Source organism: Aotus nancymaae, unplaced genomic scaffold (assembly GCF_030222135.1).
Source record: "Aotus nancymaae isolate 86718 unplaced genomic scaffold, 86718_ANA_hifiasm-v0.15.2.pri h1tg000051l, whole genome shotgun sequence".
NCBI classification, from domain to species: Eukaryota; Metazoa; Chordata; class Mammalia; order Primates; family Aotidae; genus Aotus; species Aotus nancymaae.
The window spans coordinates 17,807,383-17,834,645 of NW_026988465.1; the positions used below are offsets into that span (position 1 = coordinate 17,807,383).

General features: G+C 36.7%; 1 protein-coding gene across 2 annotated transcripts in view; it reads left to right on the plus strand.

Annotated features, from left to right (window-relative positions):
• Window positions 1-27,263, plus strand: part of CDKAL1 (CDK5 regulatory subunit associated protein 1 like 1) — a 716,352-nt gene that overhangs the window by 522,199 nt on the left and 166,890 nt on the right. For both annotated transcript variants that reach the window (XM_064363032.1, XM_064363031.1), the window contains one exon: window positions 21,395-21,575. In XM_064363032.1, coding sequence (XP_064219102.1) covers window positions 21,395-21,575 — 181 coding nt within the window. The remainder of the gene's footprint in view (window positions 1-21,394; window positions 21,576-27,263) is intronic.

Below are 27,263 nucleotides of genomic sequence, written 5' to 3' on the forward strand. Positions count from 1 at the left end.
CTTCAAAGACTCCATCTTGTACCTCTTTCCCCAAAATTTTAACTGAAAGTTGCAAATAAATTCAAGTTGTTCAAAATACACATCGACCAAATGTTCTGATTAATTCTAAAAATAGAAATTGAGGGTGAAACAATTCTTAGTTAACTGATTTTTTTCTTTTTTTGAGAAATGAGATCTCACCATGTTGCTCAGGTTGGCCTTGAACTCCTAGGCTCAAGTGATCCTTCCTTCTCAGCCTCCTAAGTAGCTAGGGCGCGGTGCACGCCAATGAGCCAGGGACGGGGAAAGTGGAAATTCAAAGGGCTTTGTAGATGACAGCTTCTCTTTGGAGAAAGTCTAGGCAGATGCTGCTGAGAAGCCGGCACTGTGCTCACAATGATAGCATCCCCTTTTCCCAAAGAGAAGCCATCATTTACAAAGCCCTGTGAATCTCCACTTGATCCTTCCCCACCACAGCTGACTTCTAGGACTTAAAAGAAAATATTGAAATTATTATTAGTAAAAATAGGGATTAATCATTGATCTCTTGGTGAATAAAGCCTATTGCCTTATAAAATTCATTTATTCATCTTCATGTCTGTTTTTCTAAATTCTCCCAAGCACTTTACCTTTAAGTGAATGGGCACTTTTATTGAGCCTCAGCTGTCTATGTGGCTGCTGCCTCATTACTACAGACTATAGGAATGTGAATACAACCCCTTCCTTGCCCACCAGGTGCTTACAGTTTATTAGGAGGCATAGGCAAGAAAACAGATGTAAAAAATGCCAGGAAGATCATAACAGGGACATCACAGACGTGCAAAGCAGGGACTGTGAATGAATTAAGATGCTTAGAGAAAATCAAGAAAAATTTCATCAGAGCGGTGGGCCACAGAATATCAGTAGTATGGATAAGAAATTGTACAGTGGGATTGCCCAGAGAGGAATTATTCTGATTTCAATGAGTAGTATGGATAGGAGATGATCCAGTGGGATTTCTCTGAGAAGAAGTATTCTGATTTGAATCATATTCGTTGGAAATGAGTGATAATGGAAGGGTTGATTAGGGCTACATTCGGGAGAACATTATATATACCCACTGGCCCTTAACTCACCCGGGAATGTTCCTGGGAGTTCTTATCAAAAATCAGAATCATGAGCCTGGTTGGTTAGAATCTCAGCAGATGGTAAATAATTTTGGTTTTGTGAACTGTACAGTTTCTGTTGCAGCTGTCACAACTATACAACTCTGCTTTTGTAGTGAAAGCAGCCATAAACAGTATGTAAATTAATGAGTGTAGCTGTGTTCCAATAAAACTTTATTTACAAAACCAGGCAACAACTGGATTTGGCACATGGGCCATAGTTTGCCAGCCCCTGACCTGATCCGGGAAAACTGAATATAGGAAAAACTGAATTTGAAACAATAATAAGAAAATGTGCTCAACTACTAAGAAATAAAGTAATTATAAATCTGTGTTTTGATTTAAAGGATTTTATAATTTCTATTCCATAAGTATAACTTCCAGTTTCTTTCTCGCTCGCTTGCTATCTCTGTGTGTGTATGTCTATATATATGTCTTTTCTCCAATTCATCTATATCCCTATTCAGTATTATTTATGATGATGCCATACCAATTTGCAGTTTAGGATGACATAAGACTTGAAATGTAATGTTTTCTGAGTGCTATTTTTTGATAACAACACTTGCATTAAAAGTAATCATTTGCGTAATTTCTTAATAATGGACGGGATGTTAGAGGCAACTGCATTTTGACTGTGTAATATTGTAAATTACTCTTCCCGAGAGCTGATGTTCAGTTACCTTCCAGTTGTGCTTTCCCATTAAAGGATGCCATGATCTGGGTTTCAGTCTCTAAGTGGTTTTTTTCAAAGTTTAATTTTAAAAGATTTAAGAAGCTTGCCTAAGTTTGTAGATTTTGCCCTGTCCTGGTATTCATTTAATTGGTTCTGCTAATGTGAGAGCCCTTTCAAATATGAAAAAATAAAGCAACAGAGAAAAGTTGATTATTTCTGTAATTGGATTTTTTTCTTGAATAAAATGATTTCACCCACTTTATCTTTCTGACTTAGGGGAGGGGGTGGAGGATGAGCTTTCTTTTATACTGTAGTCAGAAGCAGACAGAGGAAGGTATAGTCTATTCCAATGTATCAGAATGGTGGATGGGTTTGGGTTGTAATTAATTACTGATGCTGAATATACTCTGGCCCCTACTTTCATTCTCAAATCTAAATTTCCACTGTGTGCAAAATAATTCCATCCAGGAAGAATTCTAATTACTTTAGTAATTATCATCTTATCTCTAAATGGAATTCAGACATTTGCTGCAGTTTATGAATGTTAGAAATGTTTCATTTCCTTTTCACCTTGAATAACAGAAAAATACACATTACTGAATTCAGCTTCATTGAACCTTATAATTCATGTTACCATAGAAACAGGAAAACTCATATAAGAATTGCGTTAACAGTACCGTAGATAGTAAATACCTTCACTTCCACCAGCAGGATCATAAAATGATTTTAATAACAGATGTGTAAAAATTCTGTGAAATTTAATATGGCTTCTTTTAAATACTGTAACAATATTATCCAGTATGCTTACTTTTAATTTTTAAGGCAATATCTTTGGTCTTATGTAAGGCTTTGTGCTTATTCCAAAATATTTGCGATGGAATGAAAGCCTAGTGTTACAGGCTAGAAAACTTATTTAACATGGTGTTTATTTGATTTTTAGTTAGTAGTGATGATTCATATGATTTGTGCTTGAAGCCAAATGATATATTCTGGATTGATACCAGGCTTAGAAATGTAATGGATGACACTAAATTCTTTGGTGTCTACTCATCCGGTTGTCCCTCATCCTTTTATTATTATTATTTTTTTAGCTTATTTGACAAGCACTTTTCTAAGTGTCAGAAACAATTTTTCCATACACTTTCTCAATTTTTACCACAAACATTTATAAGTTGAGGTTTGTTGCCATTTTAAATTCTGATCTCTCAGAATATTCAGAAATTTACAGAGCTTGAGCAAACCATTTTCCATTTATTCATATATTTCTTCCTTTACTTATGCCACACATTTACCTAGTTTACTTCAAAAAGGTAAAATTTACCAAATTTAAACTGAATAACCCATCTAGATTTTTATTTTTGCTTATTAAAAGTTTTATTACTTTCAAAGAGAAGGAATGATTTAAAAATTAACTGCTACTAATATTTTTTTTTCTAGGGAGAGACCTTGAAAGGCTATCTTTGATTATAGATATTATGTATAATTAATATGTTAATTATATGTTAGCATATAGATTTTGCCTAATATTGATTGTGGGAATTTTCTTCTCCGTTGCTGTGCAATCCGGGGACCTCTGGAGTGGCACTTGGGTCCCGCTCAGCCACACTGGCGTGCCCCAACTTGCCTGTGTTGTATCTTGTACCTGTGTTGGGTGGTTCCCGAGCTCTTGTACCACACCCAAGAAGAATGAAGATATACTGGACATTGAAGAGTAAGGAGGGCAGAGAGGAAGTTTATTGAGCAGTATAACAGCTTTCAGCGAAGAGGGGACAGGGTTATGGTCCCCTACCCAAAGGTGGAAAGTCGCTTCCTTGTGGCTGGATCTGGGGCCTTTTAGGGACTCAGAATGGAGACTGCATGCTGACTGGTTGGTGAGTATGCAACAAAGCTTAAAGCGAAGACACCACTCAAAGGTGGGCGTGACAGTGTAGAAAACCAATTAGGAAAGGGTAGGTGTATGTAAAATAGGTAAAGGGTGGAGATCAGTCAGAGGAAAATGTGCCAAATGGGAAGACACGTTCTGAGTCCAGTTCAACGATTTAAATTTAACTTGTAGCTTGGCTTTCAGGCTTTAAACTGTCTTCACCTTGGAGGTGGGGTTTCACTGGGGACCTGCTCCTATCTGCCTGTCACTTTAATATTTGAAAAAAATTTCTTCAAACAAGAAGGTTTAAACTTCTCTGTAAAGGCCAGAAATTTTATAGGTGTTCTACTGTGAAAAAGATCACACCTATTCATTTATAGGAATACAAGTATTTTTATTATATTCAGTTTCCAGACAAATAGGGTCAAGGTTTTTCTGTGCCTTTTTATTATAATTTCTAATTTGTTGCTTTATCCTAATAGAATATGACCTGTGTAAATCTGTTCTCGTTAAAGTAGCAGAATGTGAACACTGGCTAACTTGATGGTTTTGATCAGAGTCCTGTCAGGAAGAGAAACTGTGCTAATATTTCTAACAGAGGATACTTAATACAGGAAATTGGTTACATAGATGTCAGAAGACTGGAAAAGCAAAAAGTAGGGAGAGGTGGTAACCAGAGAGTACTAACCACAGAAAGCAGTTACTGCCAGGATGGCTGGGGGGAACAAAAGGGAAGAGAGTGTCACTAGAAGCTCGGTGCAAACACGGAAGGGTTGCTGCCTCAGGCGCAGAAAGGAACCACTTCCAGAGACACAGAAGCTTCTTCAGACTGCTCCCTTCCAACCTCTGCCCCTGTGTCCTTTCCTAGCCCCGAACAGGAGGTCAACTGCCAAAGCAACCTGGGAAATGTAGTTTTTTAGCTTCTAGCTCTAGTATTTATTACAGCACGGAATACATGAATGTGAGACTCCAAGACAGTAGTAGTAACACTAGATTTCACCTTTTCTGAAGTAATGTAATAATTGGCAGAGTGGGGACTCATTTTACTTTAATGACTTTCTAATAGATTAAACTGTATGGAAATTTTTAACCTGACAGCTTTTCATTCCCTCCCCTCCATAAAAGCAATATCTTATGGCTCAACTTACAGGTTCAACTAAATCTACTACTGCAAAAATGATTATTTCAACTCAAATTAATCAAATGAACCATACCTCCTCTTTTTAAAAAAAAAAAAAAATATGTGTAGGCTGGGGGCCGTGGCTCACGCCTGTAATCCCAGCACTTTGAAAGACTGAGGCAGGCGAATCATGAAGTAAAGAGATCGAGACCACCCTGGCCAACATGGTGAAAACCTGTTTCTACTAAAAACACAAAAATTAGTTGGGCGTGATGGCAGGTACCTGTAATCCCAGCTACTCAGGAGGCTGAGGCAGGAGAATCGCTTGCTTCTCCTGTGAATGTGAGACAGGAGGCAGAGATTGCAGTGAGCTGGGATCACGCCACTGCACTCCAGCCTGGTGACGGAGCGAGACTCCATCTCAAAAAAAAAAAAAAGTGTAATACACAGACTGTGTCATTAGTCAAAGATTACTTATTGCCTATATGATCCATTTTTCTTAATTTTTTTTATTGATCCAGAAGCCTTCACAGAAATGTTTACTACTCTTACTTGGATCACAGAAATCTTTAAGAATCAGAAGTAAACTACCACTACTTCCCCTGGAAAAATACACATTCAATTTAGTGTGCAATTTTAGGGGGCCCACAGACACCAACTAAATAAAACTTAACATTTTGTTTTTGAGATGAAGTTTCGCTCTTGTTACCCAGGCTGGAGTGCAATGGCGTGATCTCGGCTCACCACAACCTCCACCTCCTGTGTTCAGGCAATTCTCCTGCCTCAGCCTCCTGAGTAGCTGGGACTACAGGCATGCACCACCATGCCCAGCTAATTTTTTGTATTTTTAGTAGAGACGGGGTTTCACCATGTTGACCAGGATGGTCTCGATCCCTTGACCTCATGATCCACCCGCCTTGGCCTCCCAAAGTGCTGGGATTACAGGCGTGAGCCACCGTGCCCAGCAAAACTTAACATTTTTTAACAAAAGACAGTGTTGCCAAGGCACTTCATTTATTTTGCATTGCTTTAATTCCTACTCATCGTAAGCATGCCTGCATGAAATGTCATGCTGTATGTATATACCAGCCTCTAGGAGTTTACAGTGGGAGACTGATTCTGAGTACTGAAGCAGTGAATGCCATAGTTAGAGAGTGCAGGTGGTTGGAGAGAGGGAGGGAGGGAGGGAGCGAGGGAGGGAGGGAGGGATGGGTGGATGGACAGACGGAGGGATGGTAGGACAGATGAGTGGATAGACAGCAGTCAGGTGTTTAGTCATTGGGACAAACAAACTTTACCAAAGAGAATGTTGAACAAAGAGAACTTCTTTTTAAGCCAGTTGCTTTCTGAGTAAAAACTTGTGTAACATTTTTTTTAGTTTTCAACTTATATTGACCAGTTTTTAATTGTGCAATTACTTTTAACATAAACTTCTGGAAACAAACAATACCAATGTGATTTCTTCATTAGATATTTTAGGACTTTTGTCGAGTTGTGCTACAGCCAGGATATTATTCATATCTAGAGCATTTTAGAATTTCTTACACTTCATACGTGAACCACCTCACCAAATATCAGTATCTTCCAATTTCAATTAATATTGTTTGTGATAAAGAAAATCAAACTGATCATGTTATGTAAACTCTTTAAGTGTCTTTTATGTTCTGGTGATATGCCTCTATCATTTTCTATTAATTACCTGTGGTACCAGGTAACAGAGGAAACGTGAGCAGAAATACGGGATGTAAGTGTGGTAGAAGGGGAGGAACCCGGGTTCAGAGGAGCTGCTATAGATTCGTTCCTCACTTCTGCTGTCTCTTAGGAACACAAAGCAAATTGGCATCTGTGAAGCACCTACTGTGCACCAGCTGCTATTCTAAATGCTTTCCATTGCATTACTTCACTTGATCCTCACGATGACCCAGAAGTCATGTGTTGTTGGCCCCTTCTGTTATGAGAGGAGCCTCAGATCAGGATACCTTGTGGGTCTAAATTCTGATTTCTTTCTGCTGAAACTTTTGCTGCTTTGTCTCTTAGCCATCTGTAAATAGGAATAATTACATCTACCTTTTTCTTAATGAGTGATGATAATGATTAAAAAAACAGGATAAAAATAAATTTAGCTGGACTCTAACCATTTCAGTTATAAGTTGCCTTTGTATTCCCCGGGTGAATGGTGGAAAGAACACAGACCGAATGAGAGGGTTTGGATTTGAATTCTGATTTCACCAGTTACAGCTTGTGACCTTTCATAAATCGCTTGACCTCTGTGGACCACAGTTACCTTCTTTTTAAAATGCAATTCCAAGAATACAGGCAAGTTTTACTATATTGCAGTAAGTTAGTATATAAATAATTTATTAATACATTTTGGCCTGGTGTGGTGGCTCATGCCTGTAATCTTAGCACTTTAGGAGGCCAAGGCAGGAGGATCACTTGAGCTCAGGAGTTCCAGAGAAGCTTGAGTAATGTTGTGAGATCTCATCTCAACAAAAATAAACAAACTTAGCCAGGTGTGGTGGTACACACCTATATTCCTGGCTACTTTGTAATCCTAACTACTTGGGAGGCTGAGGCAGGAAGATCATTTGCACCCAAGAGATAGAGGCCACACTAAGCCAAGATCATACTACCGCACCCCAACCTAGGTGACAGAGTGAGCCTGTGTCTTAAAAAAATAGTAATGATAAAATAAGTTTTGTTTTCTGTGAACATATGATCAGCCAGTGCTTATGGTACATCAGTGCTATGAGCACATCAGTGGCATGGGTAAGAGAAGACTACCTTGGGTAGTTTTTAGAAGCTTCAGATCAGGTGCTTCCTTTATTATTGATTCTGTGATCGTGGACGATTTACTGTACCTCTTTTCCTAATGGCATTTTCCCCCTTTCTCATGAAGCCTGGAATAGAATCTATCTTATGAGAAAGTTATATTAAACAAAGTGAAGTTGTTAACATATTGCCTGACACTTAGTATTACATAATATATGACAGTTGTTACCATCTCTCTAACATGGTTACAATAATAAAGCTAATACATATTAAGCAGTATATGGGAAGCACCATCCTGAGCAATTAGTACATCTATTACCTCATTAATCTTATGTATGATACTTTTATTACACCTATTTTATGAAAGAAGAAATGGAAGCATCTAAGGCTAAATAGCTTGCCCAGGACTGTGCAGCTAGTTAGTGGTGGAACATCTTATGCAAGGAAGATGTTTCTCCCAGACAGTCATATTAAAAGAATAAGAATGAATGTCCAAGTCACACTAGATTTTCTTTGTCTTAGTCAGTATGAGAAAGTGACCTTTCAGCCCTCATCTAAAAGTTTCAGTGCTTTTTCCGTTTTTAGAGCAGGTAATTTAATAAATTTTAAATAAAATTGTGAGAATAAATTTAGAGATGCTGAAAAAAATCTGAAATTTATTTGAAGATGTTTAGTTGTTTCTCCCTAAATTGTCTCTTTCAACATCAATAGAGTGATTCCCTATTGTTATGTGATGTTTTACTTGGGAAATAGATCCATGCTTTCCTTCTTCAAGTCCTTCGTGATTTCATGTTCTGAACATAATTCCTTTATTTCTTGCCTTTTGTTACCTTTGTCATTTGTCCCAATTTGTCCATTTTTTCTTATTAGAGGTGGAGTCTAGCCCCTGTCACCCAGGCTGGAGTGCAGTGGCATGATCATAGCTCACTGCAGCCTCAAACTTCTGGGTTCAGGTGATTCTCCCACCTCAGTTTCCCAAATAGCTGAGACTACAGGCACACACCACCACACCTGGCTAATTTAAATTTTAATTTGTTGTTGTTATTCTAGAAACAGGGTCTTGCTTTGTTGCCCAGGCTGGCCATGAACTCATGGCTTCATGTGATCCTCTTGCCTCGGCCTCCAAAAGTGCTGGGACAACAGGCATGAGCCACCACACCTGGTCCTTTGTCCACATTTAATTCTTTGACTACACACTGTCAAAGTTCAAGTATTAAGTCTTCTTGACTGGGTACAGTTGGCTCATAACTGTAATCTCAGGACTTTGGGAGGCTGAGGCGGGAGTATCACTTGAGGCTCCAAGTTCGAGACCACCTTGGGCAACAAAGCAAGACTCTGTCTCTACAAAAAATAAGAGAATATAATTGAGTCTCACATAGTAAGTGTTCAGTAAATCTTCTTGGAAGAGTATGTTATGGAAGATTCATGCTATCTTTCTGTCTTCAGAAAGGTTTTTTTTTAAGTCTGCAGGTATAATTTAGAGAACACAGAATATTCAGTGTGTTTTGAAGGTTTTTAATAAATTATGCAGTTGTCCAACTGTTATCACAATTTAGTTTTAGAATGCTTTCATTCTGTCAAAAATGTCCTAATGTCCAATTGCAGTCTGTCCTGTTTCTAGTCACATTTCCAGGCAAGCCTGATCTGCTTAGTGTTTATTCTAAGTCATCTTCTAGACATCTCATGTAAATGGAATCACAATAAGCCGTCCTTCGTGTCTTCCATTTACTTGAGAATGTTTTTCACATTCATCCATGTTGAGGCATGTATTAGTAGTCGACTGTTATTTTATTTGTAAGTAAATTTCCACATATGGATACGCCACATTTTGTTACTCATTCAAAATTTGATAGACATTTGGATTGTTACCAGTTTGGGGCCGTTGTGAAGATTGCTACTGTGAAAATCCATGTACAGGTCTTTGTGTGAACTTAACGTTTTCATTTCCCTTGGGTAGACCCCTAGAGTGGAATTGCTGGGTCACAGTAAGTATATGTTTAACTATTTAAGAAACTGCTGGCCTGTTTTCCAAAGTGACTGAACCATTTAAAATTCCCACCTTCAATGCATAAGTGCTTCAGTTTCTCTATATGCATACTAATACCTGGTTGGGTTTTTTTTTGTTTTTTGTGTTTATTTTTATAGTATTTTTGGTACAGCCATTCTACTGGATGTGTGGCATTTTACATGGTTTTTACTTGCATTTTTCTGACCAGTCACAATGTTGAACAAATTTTAATGTACTTATTAGCTACTCGATATCTTCTTTAGTCAAGTGTTGGTTAAATCTTTTGTCCGTTGTATCATTGTGGTGTTTGTTTTCCTGTTAGCGAGCCATAGAGTTCTCAACATAGTTTGGATACAAGTCTTTTTATTGGATATATGATATGCAAATATTTTATTCTACTTTATGGCTTCTCATTTCATTTTTTTAATGTTGCCTTTTAAGTAAGTTTAATTTCTCAGTGTATCTAATTTTACTTTTATGGATTGTGCTTTCTGTGTTGGTACTATAGCTAGGAAATCTTGGCCTAACCCAAGGTCACAAAAATTTCCTACCATATTTTCTTCTAGATGTTTAATAATTCTACATCTGACATTCAGACTATGATGCACCTTGAAATCTTTTTGTGTATGATATAAGGTGGGTAGGTTAATAATCTGTGGGGGTTTTTTGCATGTGGTGTCCAATTGTTTCAATAGCATTTATTGAAAACACTTTGTTTCTCACCCTCATGGAATTGCATTGGTAATTTTGTTGAAAACTAAATTAACCATATATGATAAATCAGCATATTTTTGGACTCCATGTTTTCCCATTGATGTATCCTTACACTGATATCACACTGTGTTGATTACTGAAGCCTTATAGTTAGTCTTCAGATCAGGTTCATTTATTCCACCAGCTTTTTTTTCCCTTCACAATTGTTCTGCATATTCCAAGTCATTTGTATTTCCATATAAATTTTAGGCACAGCCTGTCAGTTTCAGCAGGAATACTTGCTGTTATTTTGATAAGAGTTGCATTGAACCTATAAATCAATTTGGAGAGGCTTGCCATCTTAACAATACTGAATTTTCTGATCCGTGAAAATTACATAGTTTCCCATTTATTTAGATCTTCTTTAATTTCTCTCATCAATTTTTAAGAACATTTCTTTAAATTCTCTCGGTTTCTGGCATACAACTTCTCTTTCTCAAATGTATTCCCAAGTAGTTTTCATGCTTTTGTAAGTGGAATTGGATTCTTGATTTCATTTTCAGATTGTTCATTACTAGTATAAAAAATGCAATTGATTTTTATATATTTATCTTGTACCCTAAAGTTTTACTAAACTCACTTATTCTAGTAGGTTCATTAGATTCTTTAGATTTTCTACCTACCAGATCATGTTACCTGCAAAAAAAAAAAAAAGTTCTTTCTTTTAAACATAAACACTTTTAATTTCTATTCCTTGCTTTTTTGGACTGACTAGAACCTCCAATAATTTGTTGAGTTGAAGAAATGAGAACAGAAATCTTTGCTTTATTATCAATCCTAAAGGAAAAGCATTTTTAAAAATCATAAATGGGTGTTTGATTTGTCAACAGTTTTCTGAATCTCTTAAGATTGCTATGTAGTGCTTATTTTGCCCTTTATTCTTTTTATATGGCACATTACATTAATTGCTACTCACATGTAAATCAACCTTGCATTTCTTGGATTAAAAAAGTGGTCATGGCCGGGCATGGTGGATCATGAGGTCAGGAGTTCAAGACCAGCCTGGCCAAGATGGTGAAATGTTGTGTCTACCAAAAATACAAAAATTAGCCAGCGTGGTGGCAGGCGCCTGCTATCCTAGCTACTCAGGAGGCTGGGGCAGAGAATTGCTCGAACCCGGGAGGCAGAGGTTGCAGTGAGCCAAAATCATGCCACTGCATTCCAGCTTGGGTGACAGAGCAAGACTTCACCTAAAAAAAAAAGGTGGTCATGATATATAATCATTTATTTAATTTTGCTGGGTTCAGTTTGCTAATAGTTTGTTAAGAATTTTTGTCTCTTTGTTTATGAGGTATATCAGTCTATAGTTTAATCTCTTCCTCTGGTTTTCTTTTCAACTTTTTTTTTCTTTTTAGAATTTTTTAAGTTCTGGGGTACATGTACAGGATGTGTAGGTTTGTTACATAGATAAAGATGTGCTGTGGTGATTTGCTGCACCTATCAACCCATCACCTAGGTATTAAGCCCAGCATGCATTAGCTATTTTTCTTGATACTTTCCCCCACCCCAACGGACTCCAGTGTGTGTTGCCCTCCCTGTGTCTGTGTGTTCACATTGTTCAGCTCACATTTATAAGTGAGAACATGTGGTGTTTGGTTTTCTGTTCCTGCATTAGTTTGCTGAGGATAATGGCTTCCGGTGCCATCCATGTCCCTGTAAAGGACATGATCTCATTCCTTTTTATGACTGTATAGTATTCCATGGTGTATATGTACCATATTTTCTTTATCCAGTCTATCATTGTTGGGCATTTGGGTTGATTCCATGTCTTTGCCATGGTGAAAAGTGCTGCGATGAACATACGTATGCATGTATCTTTATAATAGGATCATTTTCCTTTGGGCATATACCCAGAAATGAGATTGCTGAGTCAAATGGTATTTCTGGTTCTAGGCCTTTGAGGAATCACCACACTGTCTTCCACAATGGTTGAACTAATTTACATTCCCACTAACAGTGTAAAAGCATTCCTATTTCTCTGCAGCCTCACCAGCATCTGTGGTTTCTTGACTTTTTAATAATCCCCATTCTGACTGGTGTGAGATGGTATCTCATTGTGATTTTGATTTGCATTTCTCTAATGATCAGTGATGTTGAGTTGTTTCTTTTTCATGTTTGTTGGGCGAATGGAGTGTTTTTCCATTTGTTTGTTTCCTCTCTTATTTCCTTGAACAGTGGTTTGTAAATCTCCTTGAAGAGGTCCTTCATTTTCCTTGTTAGCTGTATTTCTAGGTATTTTATTCTCTTTGTGACGATTGTGAATGGGTGTTCATTCATGATTTGGCTCTCTGCTTGTCTATTGTTGGCATATTGGAATGCTTGTGATGTTTGCACATTGATTTTGTATCCTGAGACTTTGCTGAAGTTGCTCATCAAGTTAAGGGGTTTTGGGGCTGAGATGATGGGGTATTCTAGATATGTGATCATGTCATCTGCAAACAGAGAAGTTTGAGTTCCTCTCTTCCTATTTGAATGCACTTTATTTTTTTCTATTTTCTGATTTTCCAGGCCAGCACTTCCAATACTGTGTTGAATAAGAGTGGTGAGAGACGGCATCCTTGTCTTTTGCCCATTTTCAAGGGGAATGCTTCCAGCTTTTGCCCATGTAGTACAATATTGGCTGTGGGTTTGTTTAAAATGGCCTTATTATTTTGAGGTCTGTTCCATCAATACCTAGTTTATTGAGAGTTTTTAACATGAAGGAAGGGATGTTGAAATTTATCAAAGGCCTTTTCTGCATCTATTGAGAAAATCTTGTGGTTTTTGTCTCTATTTCTGTTTATGTGATGAGTCACATTTATTGATTTGCATATGTTGAACCAGCCTTGCATCTAGGGGTGAAACTGACTTGATCGTGGTAGATAAGCTTCTGATGTGCTGCTGGATTTGCTTTCCCAGTATTTTATTGAGGATTTTTGCATCAATGTTCATCAGGGATATTGGCTTGAAATTTTCTTTTCGTTGTTGTTGTATCTTTGCCAGTTTTTACTATCAGGATGATGCTGGCCTCATAAAATGAGTTAGGGAGGAGTTCTTCCTTTTCAGTTGTTTGGAATCGTTTCAGAAGAAATGGTGCCAGTTCCTTTTTGTACCTCTGGTAAAATTCAACTGTAAATCCATCTGGTCCTGGGATTTTTTTGGTTAGTAGGCTATTTACTACCGCCTCAATTTTAGAACTCATTATTGGTCTATTTAGGGATTCAACTTCTTCCTGGTTCACTCTTGGGAGATTGTATGTGTCCAAGAATGTATACATTTCTTCTAGATTTTCTAATTTATTTGCCTGTAGGTATTTATAGTATCCTCTGGTGGTGGTTTGTATTTCTTTTTTGGTCAGTGGTGGTATCTGCTTTATCATTTTTTATTGTGTCTATTTGATGCTTGTGTCTTTTCTTCTTTGTCAGTCTAGCTAGTAGTTCATTTTATTTTTTAAAAAAACCGTCTCCTGGATTCGTTGATTTTTTTCTTAAGGGTTTTTCTTGTCTCTTTCTCCTTCAGTTCCTCTCTGAGCTTGGTTATTTCTTGTCTTCTAAATTTGGGGTTTGTTTGCTCATGTTTCTCTACTTCTTTCAGTTGTGATGTTAAGATGTTGATTTGAGATCTTTCTCGCTTTTTGATGTGGACATTTAGTGCTTTAAATTTTCGTCTTAACACTATGTTGGCTCATAGATTCTGGTATGCTCTCTCTTTTGTTCTCATTAGTTTCAAAGAGCTTTTTAATTTCTACCTTAATTTCATTATTTACCCAGGAGTCATTCAGAGCAGGTTGTTAATTTCCATGTAGTTGTGTGGTTTTGAGTGAGTTTCTTAATCTTGTTCTAATTTTATTGTGCTGTGATCTCAGAGACTGTTTGTTACGATTTCAGTCTTTTACATTTGCTGAAGAATGTTTTACTTCCAATTATGTGATAAATTTTAGATTGTCATGTGGTGCCAAGAAGAACATACCTTCTGTTGTTTTTGTGTGGAGAGTTGTGTAGATATCTATCAGGTCCTCCTGATGCAGAGCTGAGTTCAAATCTTGTATATCTTCCTTGATTTTCTGCCTCAATGATCTGTCTAATATTGACAGTAGGGTTTTAAAGTTTCCCACTATTATTGTAACAGATAAAAGAATATTCAGTTATCTCTTTGTAGGTCTCTAAGAACTTGTTTTATGAATCTGGGTGCTCTCATATTGGGTGCATATATATTTGGGATAGGTAGCTTTTCTTGTTGAATTGGACCCTTTACCATTATGTAATACTCTTCTTTGTCTTTTTTTATCTTTGTTGGTTTAAAGTGTGTTTTGTCAGAAACTAGGATTGCAGTCCTTGCTTTTTGCTGCTTTCCATTTGCTTGGTAAATTTTCCTCTATCCCTTTATTTTGAGACTATGTGTGCTATTGTATGTGGGATGGGTCTCTTGAATACAGCACACCGATAGGTCTTAACTCTTTGTCTAGCTTGCCTTTCTGTGTCCTTTAATTGGGGCATTTAGCCCATTTACATTTAAGGTTAATATCATTATGTTTGAATTTGATCCTGTCATCATGACGCCAGCTAGTTATTTTGCAGACTTGTTTATGTAGTTGCTTCATAATGTCATTGGCCTTTGTACTTAAGTGTGTTTTCATAGGGGCTGGTAGTGGTTTTTCCTTTCCGTATTTACTGCTTCCCTCAGGAGCTCTTGCAAGGTAGGCCTGGTGGTGACAAATTCCCTGACTTGGAGGTGTCACCAGTGGGGGCTGCAGAACAGCAAGGATGGCTGCATGCTCCTTCATCTGGGACCTCTTTTCCAGAGTGGCAGTGACCTGATGCCAGGGGGCATGCTCCTGTGTAAGGTGTCTGGTGACCCCTGTTGTGGAGAGTCTCACCTAGTCAGGAGGCACAGGATCAGGGACCTGTTTAGTGAAGCACTCTGGCTGCCCATTGGTGGAGTGGGTTTGCTGTGCTGAGGGGAACCCCCATTGTCCGGAGTGCCCGGCCTCTTCAGAGCCAGCAGGCACTGACTAAGTCTGCTGAACCATGGAGACTGCAGCTGCCTCTCCCCCCAGGAGTTTCATTACAGGGAGATCTCTCTGTAAACCCCTGGCTGGAGTTGCTGAAATTCCCACAGGGAGGCCCCACCCCGTGAGGAGGAATGGATCCGTGTCCCACCTGCTAAAGAAGCAGTCTGGCCACGATCTGCCACAGCCACTGTGCTGCCTTGTGGGTAATTCCTCCTGGTCCAAACTGCCCAGTCTCCCTGGCACCAGCAGGGAAAAACAGCAGACGGGGGCTGCAGTGATGGCACCCACCCGCACCACTGGGAACTCAGTCATCTTAGGCAGTCTCCAGCCTGCTGCTGCTGGCTGCAAACTGAGTGTCTGCCGAGCGTCTGCACAGCTCTGTGCTTGGGACCGAAGACCCTGGCTCACAGGGGAACCTACTGATGCACGAGTTGCACAGGTTCATGGAAAAAGTGTGGTTTCCTGGGTGGGGTAGCACAATCACTCACCACCTCCCTTGGCTGTGGGTGAGAGCTCCCCTTGCCTTGTGCAGCTCCCAAGTGAGCCATTGCTCCACCCTGCTTTTTCTCACTCTCAGTGGGTTGCACCAACCATCTAGTCAGTCCCAATGAGAGAACCTGGATACCTCAGCTGAAGGTACAATATTCACTCACCCTTTTCATTCTTCTTGGTGGAAGCCCTTATGGCAGCTGCTTCTAGTTAGCCATCTTGGCCCCTCCCCCTTTAAAAAAATATTTTTATTTAGATAGCTTTTAGTGTACAAGTGGTTTCTGGTTACATGGATGATCTGTGCAGGGTGAAGTCTGGGATTTTAGTGTGCCCTTCACCCAAGTAGTGAACATTGTACTGATATGTAGTTTTTTATCCCTCACTCCTGTTCCACCCTCCCCCTTCTCAGCCTTCACAGTTCATTATTCTATTCTGTCTGCCTTCTGTACCCATAACTTAGCTCCTACTTATTTATAAGTGAGAACATAACAGTATTTGCCTTCCTCTGGTTTTCATAACAGGGTAATGCTGGACTCTTAAATGAGTTTCTTTCTTGTCTATCTTTGAACTAGTTTCCATATAATTGATTTTATTATTCCTTAAATGTTTGATAGAATTCACCATGAAACCATATAGGCTTGGGTGATTTTGTTTTGTGTTGTTTTGTTTTGGTGTCAAGATTTTAAATGACAAGTTTTTGTAGAAGATAAAAGATGTACAGATTTTTTATTTCTTCTTCAGTCCGTTTTCATAATTTGTATCTTTCAAAGAATTTGCCCGTTTTATCTAAGTTGTGAGTTTATTGGCATAAGATTCATAATATTCTCTTTGTATCCTTTTACATCTATAGTGATGTCCCCTCCTTCATGCCTAAAGGTGGTCATCTGTATCTTCTTTTCTCTTCTCAGCCTAGCTAGTACATTACTAATTGTATTGACTTTTTTTAAAGATGCTTTTACTTTTATTGATTTTTCTCTATTTTCTATTTCATTAATTTCTTATTTTACCTTTATTTCTTTCTTTCTTTGTCTTACTTTTGATGTGATTTCTTCTCCTTGTTAGCTTCTTGAAGTGGAAGATTAGAATTTTTAATTTATATCTAACACAGGAATTAAAAATCTATAAATTTTTCTCCAAGCACTGCTTTAGTTGCATACCATATATTTAGATGTGTTACGATTTCATTTTTACTCAGTTCAAGATATGTTTCTCCTCTACCTACTTCATTTTTTTCCCCAAAAGTATTAAATATTGTCCTAAAACAAATCTCCACAGGATAAAATTATTTCTTTTAATCATGTGTTTTGTTTATGTCTGCTAATTTTGGTGAGTCTAGTCCTTTGCTGATGGTTTTTCTCTTTCTCTTTTGAGATAATTAGTAATGTGCATTAGCCCTTTTTTCACATGTAGAATTTGAAGCTCGTAATTTATTGATCTAAAGAATGAAGTAGAATTATTCTTTTCCATATTTTTGCTAGTGAAATACCAAATGACAAATAAAAAATCTTGAGATGAATTAAGTACAGTATTTTAAGTTGTATTTTAAATGTTTAAAGTGCGGAGTATGTGTATGTGTGTGTTTTTATTCAAGATGAAATAATTAACTTTTAAAATATTTATGACTTTCTTAAATTCTAGCCTAGAGCCAACAAATAGTTTGCATGTTCCTTACATGTCCCTGATATATCTTTATAACTAATCATAGCACTGCTTCTGACAAGGTCAGATGCATAATTGGAATCTTTCTTATTCCATTCTCAAGCTATTTGATAAACCAGTTTTGCCAGTAAATATAGGACAGAAAAAATAATGTGCCAAAATTTTCCTGTTATTTAAGCTAAATGAACATTTTTATTTTCATCTTCCTTTCAGAATTATTTTCTAATACTAGTATAAAAACGTACATAAAGTTTCTAAAATTGAATAACATATTACTTAGTATTTACATACGTTACACTCACAGCTTAAATAAGTTTGTGGAAATGATTATTTTTAAAACCTTAGTATTTTGAAAATTCATGGCATCTCAAAAATAGCTTTTACCCAGAATTAGCATCTTAAATATTTGGATTAATATTCTGTTTTATACCCCTTATAATTTCCTCCTAGACACTTAAATCATATTCTAGTAATTTAGAATTTGTTCCACTTCAAACTTCTCTGATTTTCTCATACTGAAGAGAATTATTTACTAGGCAAATTAACAGTGTAAATGAGATTTCAGTTGGTTCACCTAAAGAGTCAAATTATTTTCAAGAATGTAAGTAGGATCATTTGCATATATAAAATTAATGTATAGATCAGCCCATCTAACATTAAAGTGCAATCCCTACTTAAAAAACATTTTATAAGCTATCAGTTCATATTCTTATGTACTTTGAAGCCAATTAAACTGCTTTTACTTTTCCATATTGACTAGTATAAGTTACTAATTCACAGTGGCCTGGCTTCTCCCATGTTAACCGGCAACTTTTTGTTAACCTTGCCAAATACATCCATGCATTGAAAGTCCCTTTCCCTAACATTTACTATGACTTCTCTAAAGGTTTGTCTTTTGTCACTATGGCCCTTAAGGCCAAAGTAAGCACGTGTTACATAACACTGGGTTCAACCATAATGTACCAAGAAGGATAGAGGGAAAATCAGTAAGGTACTTTCCTGTGGGAATACCCCATAATCTAGTGCCAACCTATTCTAATTCATAGCTGAGGACAATAACCTTTGTTGTTACAGTATTTCCCAGGCAGTTTCTAAGATTTATTTTTTAAAATTTTCTACGAGAGATGGACTATTCTCTGCTGTTATCTGCTGTGATCCATTACTTTTATCTTTAGTTGTAGACTTTATGGATCAGAATTATTGAAAAGGCATGTGTAAAAGTAGGAAGCCAAAAAGTTATTCCACATGCTTTAGTCTACAAAAATGGTCTTTTTATCTATAGCTTACATGTGAAAGCATATGGTTTTTGTGATTTTTCAAATGTAATTTTGATAATTACCTTTAAAGAAGAAAAATATGTTTATATCACAATAAAAAATTAAATTTTTATTTAAATATGCTGTTTTATTATTCTGCATGAATATTGTCTCCTTTTCTATTTATCATCAGGGAGAAAAGTTTCAGTCCTTGGAATTTATCTTACTAACTAAAGTTCAGCCAAATAAATAGCTAGGTGAGACCAAGTATAAATTAGGAACAAAATATTTTAAAAAATAGATTTGTGATGCTTCTTTCACACAGGGTTTTAAGTAGAGTGTGAAGAAAATATGGAAAGCTGTTGTTTTTACGAAGCTATATTAGGAATATAATAATTTGGCTGTCCTCATTGGTATATCCCTTGTTCTCCCTTATGCCCCCAAATATGTCATATATCTTAATTTGGTAAACTGTTTGTATTCTTTCATGTGGAACTATTTTTTTGTTTATTTTTTTGTTTGTGTTTTGAGACGAGGTCTTGCTCTGTTGCCCAGGCTGGAGTGCATTGACTTGATCTCAGCTCACTGCAACCTCTGCCTCCTGGGTTCAAGTGATTCTCCTGCCTCAGCCTCCCAAGTAGCTGGGATTACAAGCACCTGCCACCACACCCAGCTAATTTATGTATTTTTAGTAGAGACGGGGTTTCAACATGTTGGCCAGGCTGGTCTTGAACTCCTACCGTCAGGTGATCCACCCACCTTGGCCTCCCAAAGTGCTAGGTTTACAGGCGTGAGCCACAGCATCTGGCCAGAACTATTTATAAAGTGATAGGAAATTTGATATCCTATGATTTGACATTTGGAACTATTTTCTCTGTTGTTCATGGATTCAGAGTAATACTGGATTTTTAAATAAGTTAATGTAATTCTGTGGGGTTTTTTTTTGTTTGTTTTTTTTTTTTGCTATTAAAGTAGAACAATGTGCCGTATTTATGGAGACACTAAGTGGCCATAAAGAAATGACTTCCATGATGCCAGCATTTTGGCCTATTAAAAACAAAGGCAGCTTCCTACCTAATCACTCAGTGATAAAAAGGTTTTAGTGCTTTGCTCTTAAATATGAAAAGATAGCAAGAATTGTTCTTTATTGGTGGAAAGTCTCAACCATGAATGAGGGAAACCAAAAGACATAAGTGCAGTGAGCAGAAGAATAATTTAAAAAACCTTTAATTGACATCCTCAGATAAATAAGAAAAGAAAAGATGTTTTGACCCTAAACAGGATACTGTGAAAAGGAAAATTAGATAATGCGAAAGAGCTCTGAGAAATGTAAACAATGATATTGAACTAATTTTTTTTGCAATAAAAGATTTGGAAGGTATGCCGAAGTAAATTTTCCAGAAAATAAAAGGATAGAGTTGAGAGAGAGAAAAAGCTAAAAGGTGGTTTCAACATTCTAAAAGACAGGATTCCCTGAGAGAAAAATTATTAAAGAAATAATATTAGAAAACTTCCTCAACCTAAAGCCCATGAGTCTTTGGACTGTACCTTGTACAAAGATTTTAAGACCCAATCCAAGGCATATTATCGTGAAATTAAAAACTTTGAGTATAAAGTTAATATCCTAAAAGCTTTTAAAAAGAGAATGGTGTGGGCACATTTAAAAACGTGTGCATCTAAGTTAATCTGGACATCCCATTAGCCATTTTTTCAGCTTACAGAGGAACAATGCAAAATTTTTATGAATAATACTTTTTAACTTGAAGTGCTACACACAACCAAATGTTGGTCAGTTGTGTGGCCTAAAACCAGGCATGCTAAGACAACAACAGACTTTCCCTGGTATCTTTCTGATGAAGCTTCTGAAAGAAAGCACACTCCTGCAGAATGAGCGAGTTGATGAAGAATTAAGAAGACATAGGATCCGGGGGAAAAGATTATTGAAAAAAGGACACCAAGGAGCAACTTTCAAGGATGATAGCCAGTTCACTATAAAAGCAACACACACCCAAAAGGAGTGGCATTTCCAGAAAAAGAAAAGGGGGCTGGTACATTATATAATACATCAAAGGTTTAGAAACAGTATTGGTTTTTGATAGGTCTCATGGAGCTTCTAGAAAACATTAGCATAGGTACATAGGACATTAAGCTAATTTTTTTTTTAAGAAGAAGCAATTATTAACTCCAAGAAAAATTACACCTTGGTGAAAAACAAAACTGAATAGTATACCAGTTGGCTCTACAATGAATGTTATCTTTGCATTTGCACCAATGGAAGTACTGTGCTACTGATTTAACGGGGAGTTGTTCCAGTCCCCTTTCGGAGGGTGGGGATGGAGTAGTTCAAGAGTTAAAGCCTCATTTACCGTAATAGAGAAGTTAGTAACCTATTGCCTAAAAATTAGTAAATCTAGAAATGGAAGAATTAGCATCTATTTTTAAATATAGAAGAAAGAACAAAGAACCATTTAAAAGATTTTGAAATGGGTTTCTCTGGGAATGGCAGGCAGCCACTGTTTTTCATTTTAAACTTTTGGTATTGTAGGACTCTTTAAAACTATTTGCATGTGTGCCTTTTATAAAAATAAGTTTTAATTACCAAAAAAATGGTATTTAAAATGTGAGGGAAATAGAATAATTATGGCTTGTAGTCAAGTTTTTGCATTTTTGTCTTGTTATTTTCTAGAGTTCCTGGAATAACTATTGCTACAGATATTATCTGTGGTTTTCCTGGAGAAACAGATCAGGATTTTCAAGAAACAGTGAAACTTGTTGAAGAGTACAAATTTCCAAGCCTCTTTATTAACCAGTTTTACCCACGACCAGGAACTCCTGCTGCAAAAATAGAACAAGTTCCAGCACAAGTGGTAAGATCTTTTTCTTGTAAGGTATTGTGTGGTTTTTTTTTTTTGCCAGTAGCTATAAAAAATGCAGCTGTGTTGCCCACCTTCACACGATTTGCTCATGTTATCACCCTTAAATTACAAAATATGGAGAGATTTCCAAGTTGGGGTCAGGGGCCGGGGGCCATGGATGAGTTAAATGGCCTTAGGCAACTCAAATATAATCACCTTTTTCTTCTTTTGAACAGTAAAATTCAGATAACTTGGGTAAAAAATTTTAATTAGTATCTGATCTAGTATTTACCTGTGTGTATAAGATAACTTTTGGATGTTTCAAAATAAGGCAATATTTAAACGTTTGTGAGTAAAAGAGGCTTTACTTCTACCCCACTCTTCATAATTTGTTATCGATTGGGAGCCCCCTAGTTTTCCTACTTTTCTGTTGGATAGATTTGATGCTATCTTTCTGCCTATTTTTTTACAGTTTTTTTCACAAAGAATTTCAATTTAATTTTATCCTTTCATGTTCATAGATAAAGTAAATAAGATGACTCATAATGAATGTGATTAAGTTTGAAATCAAGTAAAGGCCAACTGTTTCCCAGAATGCCCCAGAACTTAAAGGTCTCAAAACAAATATTTACTTTCTAGACTCATTGGCTGAATATGGACAGATGTAAAATAAGCCTAAAGAGGAAGTAGAAATTTAAGTGAGAATTTTCTACTTTGTTTCAAATAACTATTAGGTTAGTGCAAAAGTAATTGCAGTTTTTGCTATTAAAAGTAGTTAACAAAATTACTTTTGCACCAAAAATTTTTCAAAATTATGCCCTATCATTAATTTGCCTCAAATGTTTTTGTGATAAATATGCAAATAAATGACCCAGAGCTTGTTACTGTTTTTCTATTATACCATATGTGAATATAAACACAACATATATATTTCTTCTTTCAACATTTGGTGGAAAAATATATGTACATTAAAGTCTGTTTTTCCCAAAATCGAAAGTGAATATCATAAATGCAAAATGAATAGCATTCTTTGTTTTCCCAAAATTTTCCTCATGTTAATTTTACAACTTTCTATGTATACAAGGGTAAGAAAATATTTTGCAGTAGACCATTTAATTTTCGTTCTAATTTAATCGACGAAAAAAGCAGATTATAGCACCACAGATCGTTAATTTCCCACAAACATAAAAAGATGCCAAATTAATTCATTTTCTTTTATATCACAAGTATATATTATTGAGATATAGCTTACATACAGCAAAAGGCACCAATGCAGTTCTGTGACTTTTGTCAAATGCATACAGTAGTGCAACGTACTCTATCACAATCAAGACATAGAACAATTCCATCAGCCCCCTCAAAATTTCTTCTTACCCTTTTGTTTTCTTTTATTTTGTTTTGTTTTCAGACAGGGTATTGCTCTGTTGCCCAGGCTGGCGTGCAGTGATGCAGTCTTGTCTTACTGCAGCCTCAACCTCCTGGGCTCAAGTGATACTTCCACCTCAGCATCTCAGGTAGCTGGGACTACATGTGTGTGCCACCACAACCAGCTAATTTTGTTTTTTAGTTTTCATAGAGACAGGGTCCCACTATGTTGCCCAGATTGGTCTTGAACTCCTGGACTCAAGCAATCCTCCCATGTAGCCTCCCAAAGTGCCGGGATTACAGGTGTGAGCCACTGCACCCGGCCAATCCTTCTTACCCTTTTTTATAATCATCTTCTTCCTCCATCCCCACCCCGCTCCTGACAACTACTGTTCTATTTTCTCTTCTCACAGTTCAATCTACTCATTTTTTAAACTTTACTTCTTCTTTACTAAAAAAGCTTTTGTACTTTATCTACAGAAAAGTTTATGGCTGTGCATTTTCGTAAAGTGAATACTTACAACTACCAGTCAGATCAAGAAATTGAACGTCACCAACTACCACACAGATCCCTGTCATGTCCTCCATTTACTATCCTGTCCCCTTCCCCGAAGGAAACCCCCATGCCTTATTCTGTCACCACACAATAGTTTTACCTATTTTTTTTTTCTTTGTTTTTGAGACGGAGTTTCGCTCTCGTTACCCAGGCTGGAGTGCAATGGCGCGATCTCGGCTCACCACAACCTCCGCCTCCTGGGTTCAGGCAATTCTCCTGCCTCAGCCTCCTGAGTAGCTGGGATTACAGGCACGCGCCACCATGCCCAGCTAATTTTTTGTATTAGTAGAGACGGGGTTTCACCATGTTGACCAGGATGGTCTCGATCTCTTGACCTCGTGATCCACCCGCCTCGGCCTCCCAAAGTGCTGGGATTACAGGCGTGAGCCACTGCGCCCGACCACCTATGTACGAATTTATGTTTGAGTGCTTGGTTTTTGGGTTTTGGGGGGTTTGTTTGTTTTTACTTAACATTATATTGTTGAACTAAATCTGTTTTTAAAGTATTTGTAGTTCATTCATTGTTATTGCCAGGCAGCATATGTGTGTGTGTGTGTGTGTGTGTGTGTGTGTGTGTGTGTATCACAGTTTGTAAATCCTGTTGTTAAAGGGGAATTGGGTATTTTCAAAATCGTAATATTAGTGTTGCAATGAATACAGCTATCAGCGTTCTTCTTGTTTTTTTTATTTTCTTCCACTTGTGTGTAAACTTTTCCACTGGGAAGTTTAACTAGGAGTGTAATTGCTGAGTCATAGGAAATGAAATTGATCTGCTTTACTAGATACTGCCAAATAGTTTCCCCAAATGGTTGAATAAATTTGCAATCCCAACAGCAATGTATAAAAATGCTAGAAGCTCCATATTCTTGCGAGCCCTTGGCATTGTTATGTTTTTAAGGTTAGCCATTCTGGTGGGAATATAACTTAATTTTAATTGTAGTTTTATATTTTCCTGTTAACTGACTATATTGAGTATCTTTTATATGTTTATTGGCTATTTGGGTGTCTTTTTTCATGAATTATCTGTTCAAATCTCTTGCCCATCTACCTATTGGTTTACCAGTTTGATTTATACCCCACCCTTATGCCCGATTTATAGGAGTTATTTACGTATTCTGGGTACAAATTTTGGTAGTTCATAGTTACGTAAATATCTTCTTCCATTCTGTAACCCACCTTTTCTCTTCGTGGTGACTTTTGAAGGACAGACATTCTTCATTTAATGTAGAATTTATCAGCATGCTTTTTTTTTTTTAATATTAGTGCTTTTTGTGTCCTCTTAAGAAATGTTTACCTTATCTGCACTATCATAAAGATCCCCCTCAATGTACTGTTCTAGAAATTTGTCATTTTTCCTTTTACCTTTAAATCTGCAGTCCAAATGGAATTTATTTTTATTTAAGGTATGAGGTGTGTTTTGGTTTTTTACCCCTGAGGCTATCCATTTGAGTCAGTGCAGTTTATTGAAAATATCATTTTTTGCCTCACTTACCTGCCTGGTCACCTTTATCATAAATCACATGCGTGTACACGTGTGGGCCTGTCCCAGGCGTCTATTCGTCTGTTCTCTTCCTTTGGTCTATTTGTCAGTCTTTCCACCCATACCCAGGTTAACTACCCTAGCTTTATAATAAGTCTTGATATTGGCAATGTGAGTATTTCACCGTTGCTTTTTTCTTGAAATTACCCTAACTATTCTTGTTCCTTTGCTTTTGTAAATTTGTGAAGTTTTACCAAAAATCCTGCTGGAATTTTAATTAAGATCATATTGATTTTATAGGTCATTTTGGGGAAATTGCTGTTCTTATAATACCAAGTTTCTGTCCTTAAATGAAGTATATGTCTTCATTTATTTTGATCTTCTCTAGTTTCTGTCAATAATGTTTTATAATTCTCTGTCTATAAGTCTTACATAACATTTTATTAAATGTGTTTCTACATGTGTGTTTCTATTGATACTATTGAAATGATTTTCATTTTTGTTGCTACTAGAAGTAAAGTTGATTTGCATGTATATATACTTATATTTATTTTATCTAACTAATTCACTTATTAATTGTAATCGTGTTTCTGTAGGTTTTTTGTTGTTTTTTTTTTTTTAGATTTTCTTAGTATACAATTTGTCATCTGATAGTCATAGTTTTACATTTTCCATTCCAATTCTTATGACTTTTCTTATCTTATTGTACTGGCAAGAATGTTCAGTACACTGAGTAGAGCTGGGCATCTTTCTCTCATTCTCAAACTCAAGGGGAGAGTATTCAGAATTTTACCATTAAGTGTAAAAGGTAGCTGAAGTTTTGGAATTAGTAAAGTTGTGTGTGTGTGTGTGTGTGTGTGTGTTTTAATCATGAATAGAGTTGAACTTTATCATATGCCTTTTTGTCTGTTGACACAATACAATTTTTTTTGTTTTAAGTCTGTTAATATTATGATCCACATTGAATGGTTTTGAAATATTAAATCAACCTTGCATTCCTGGGATAAACTTTACTTGGTTGCGATATATTGCTATTGATAAACTATTTCTGTTGTTCTGCTAATATTTCATGAATACTGCTTTTTTGTTCATGGGAGACATTGATCTGTAGTTTTCTTATAATTTCTTCTTAATTTTGTTATCAGAGTAGCATTGGCCTCATAGAATTAGTTGAGAAGTCTTCCTTGCTCTCCATTTTTCTGGAAGAGTTTGTATAGAAGTTAATTATTTCTTTTTAAAATATTGGATAGAATTACCCAATGCGATAACCAGAATCCTAAGTTGGCCTCCCAAATTTTCTCATCACCCTCACCCCAGGGTACATACCCTACATAATCTCTGGGACTGTGAATTTGATATTTGCTATACTCTCTGATCGTTTGGTTCCACTCTGTGTAGTTATCTTTCCCTTTTCATGAAAGATAGCACATGTGTACAGCTGAATAATTTTCTCCACCTGATCTGGCCATGAGAATGTTAAGAATCCTACAGCCTCTTTTTATTTTGTACTGTCTCTGTCCTTTTTAGTCTACACTGCCAGTGTGGATTTTTTTGTTTATTTGGGTTTTTTGTTTTGTTTTTTTTTTTTCTTTTTTCCTTTCTCTCTCTCTCTTTTGGCTCAAACGGTTTTCTCAAGAATTTAGTGGGTCTTCCCTGGATTTCACTAAAACTCACTCCATTAGACAAATGCTACATCCACAGATCTTTATGAGATAATCCCTGCTGTACCTTAGCCTCTTGCTAAGAGTACTTTTCCTTGTATTTATCCTGCTTGGGAATTTTTGGTGTTTTTTAACTCTGTGTCCTCTTTTCTTCCCAAAGGTTTGGAAACCTTAGCCGTTCTTTCTTCAGATAAATGCTCTACTCTATTCTCCCTTCTTCTGTGATTTCAGTTACTTGTGCTAGATATTGTCTTATATTCCTCAGTATCTGATGTATTCTTTGCTACACTTTGTGCACTTTGTTTTGTGTTTCTGTCTGGATGTTTCCTCTTTATCTGTTTCCTAGTCCTTGGTATTCATTATCGTCCCTGAGCCAACAGCAGCAGAAGTTGCAGTCCCCGAACAGCACTGTTGGCATCAGCTGTGAGGCTGCTAGAAATGCAGACTCTCAGGCCCCACCCTAGACCTGTTCAGTCACTGTCTTCTCCCAGTGATTTATGTATACATTAAAATTTCAGGAGCACTGATCTCACTCACCAATTCTTTCTTCATTTGTTTTTAATCTGCAGTCAAACCCCTCTATGGGATTTCTAATTTTAGTTAATATGTTTTTTACTTCTGGAATTACAGTTTGGATT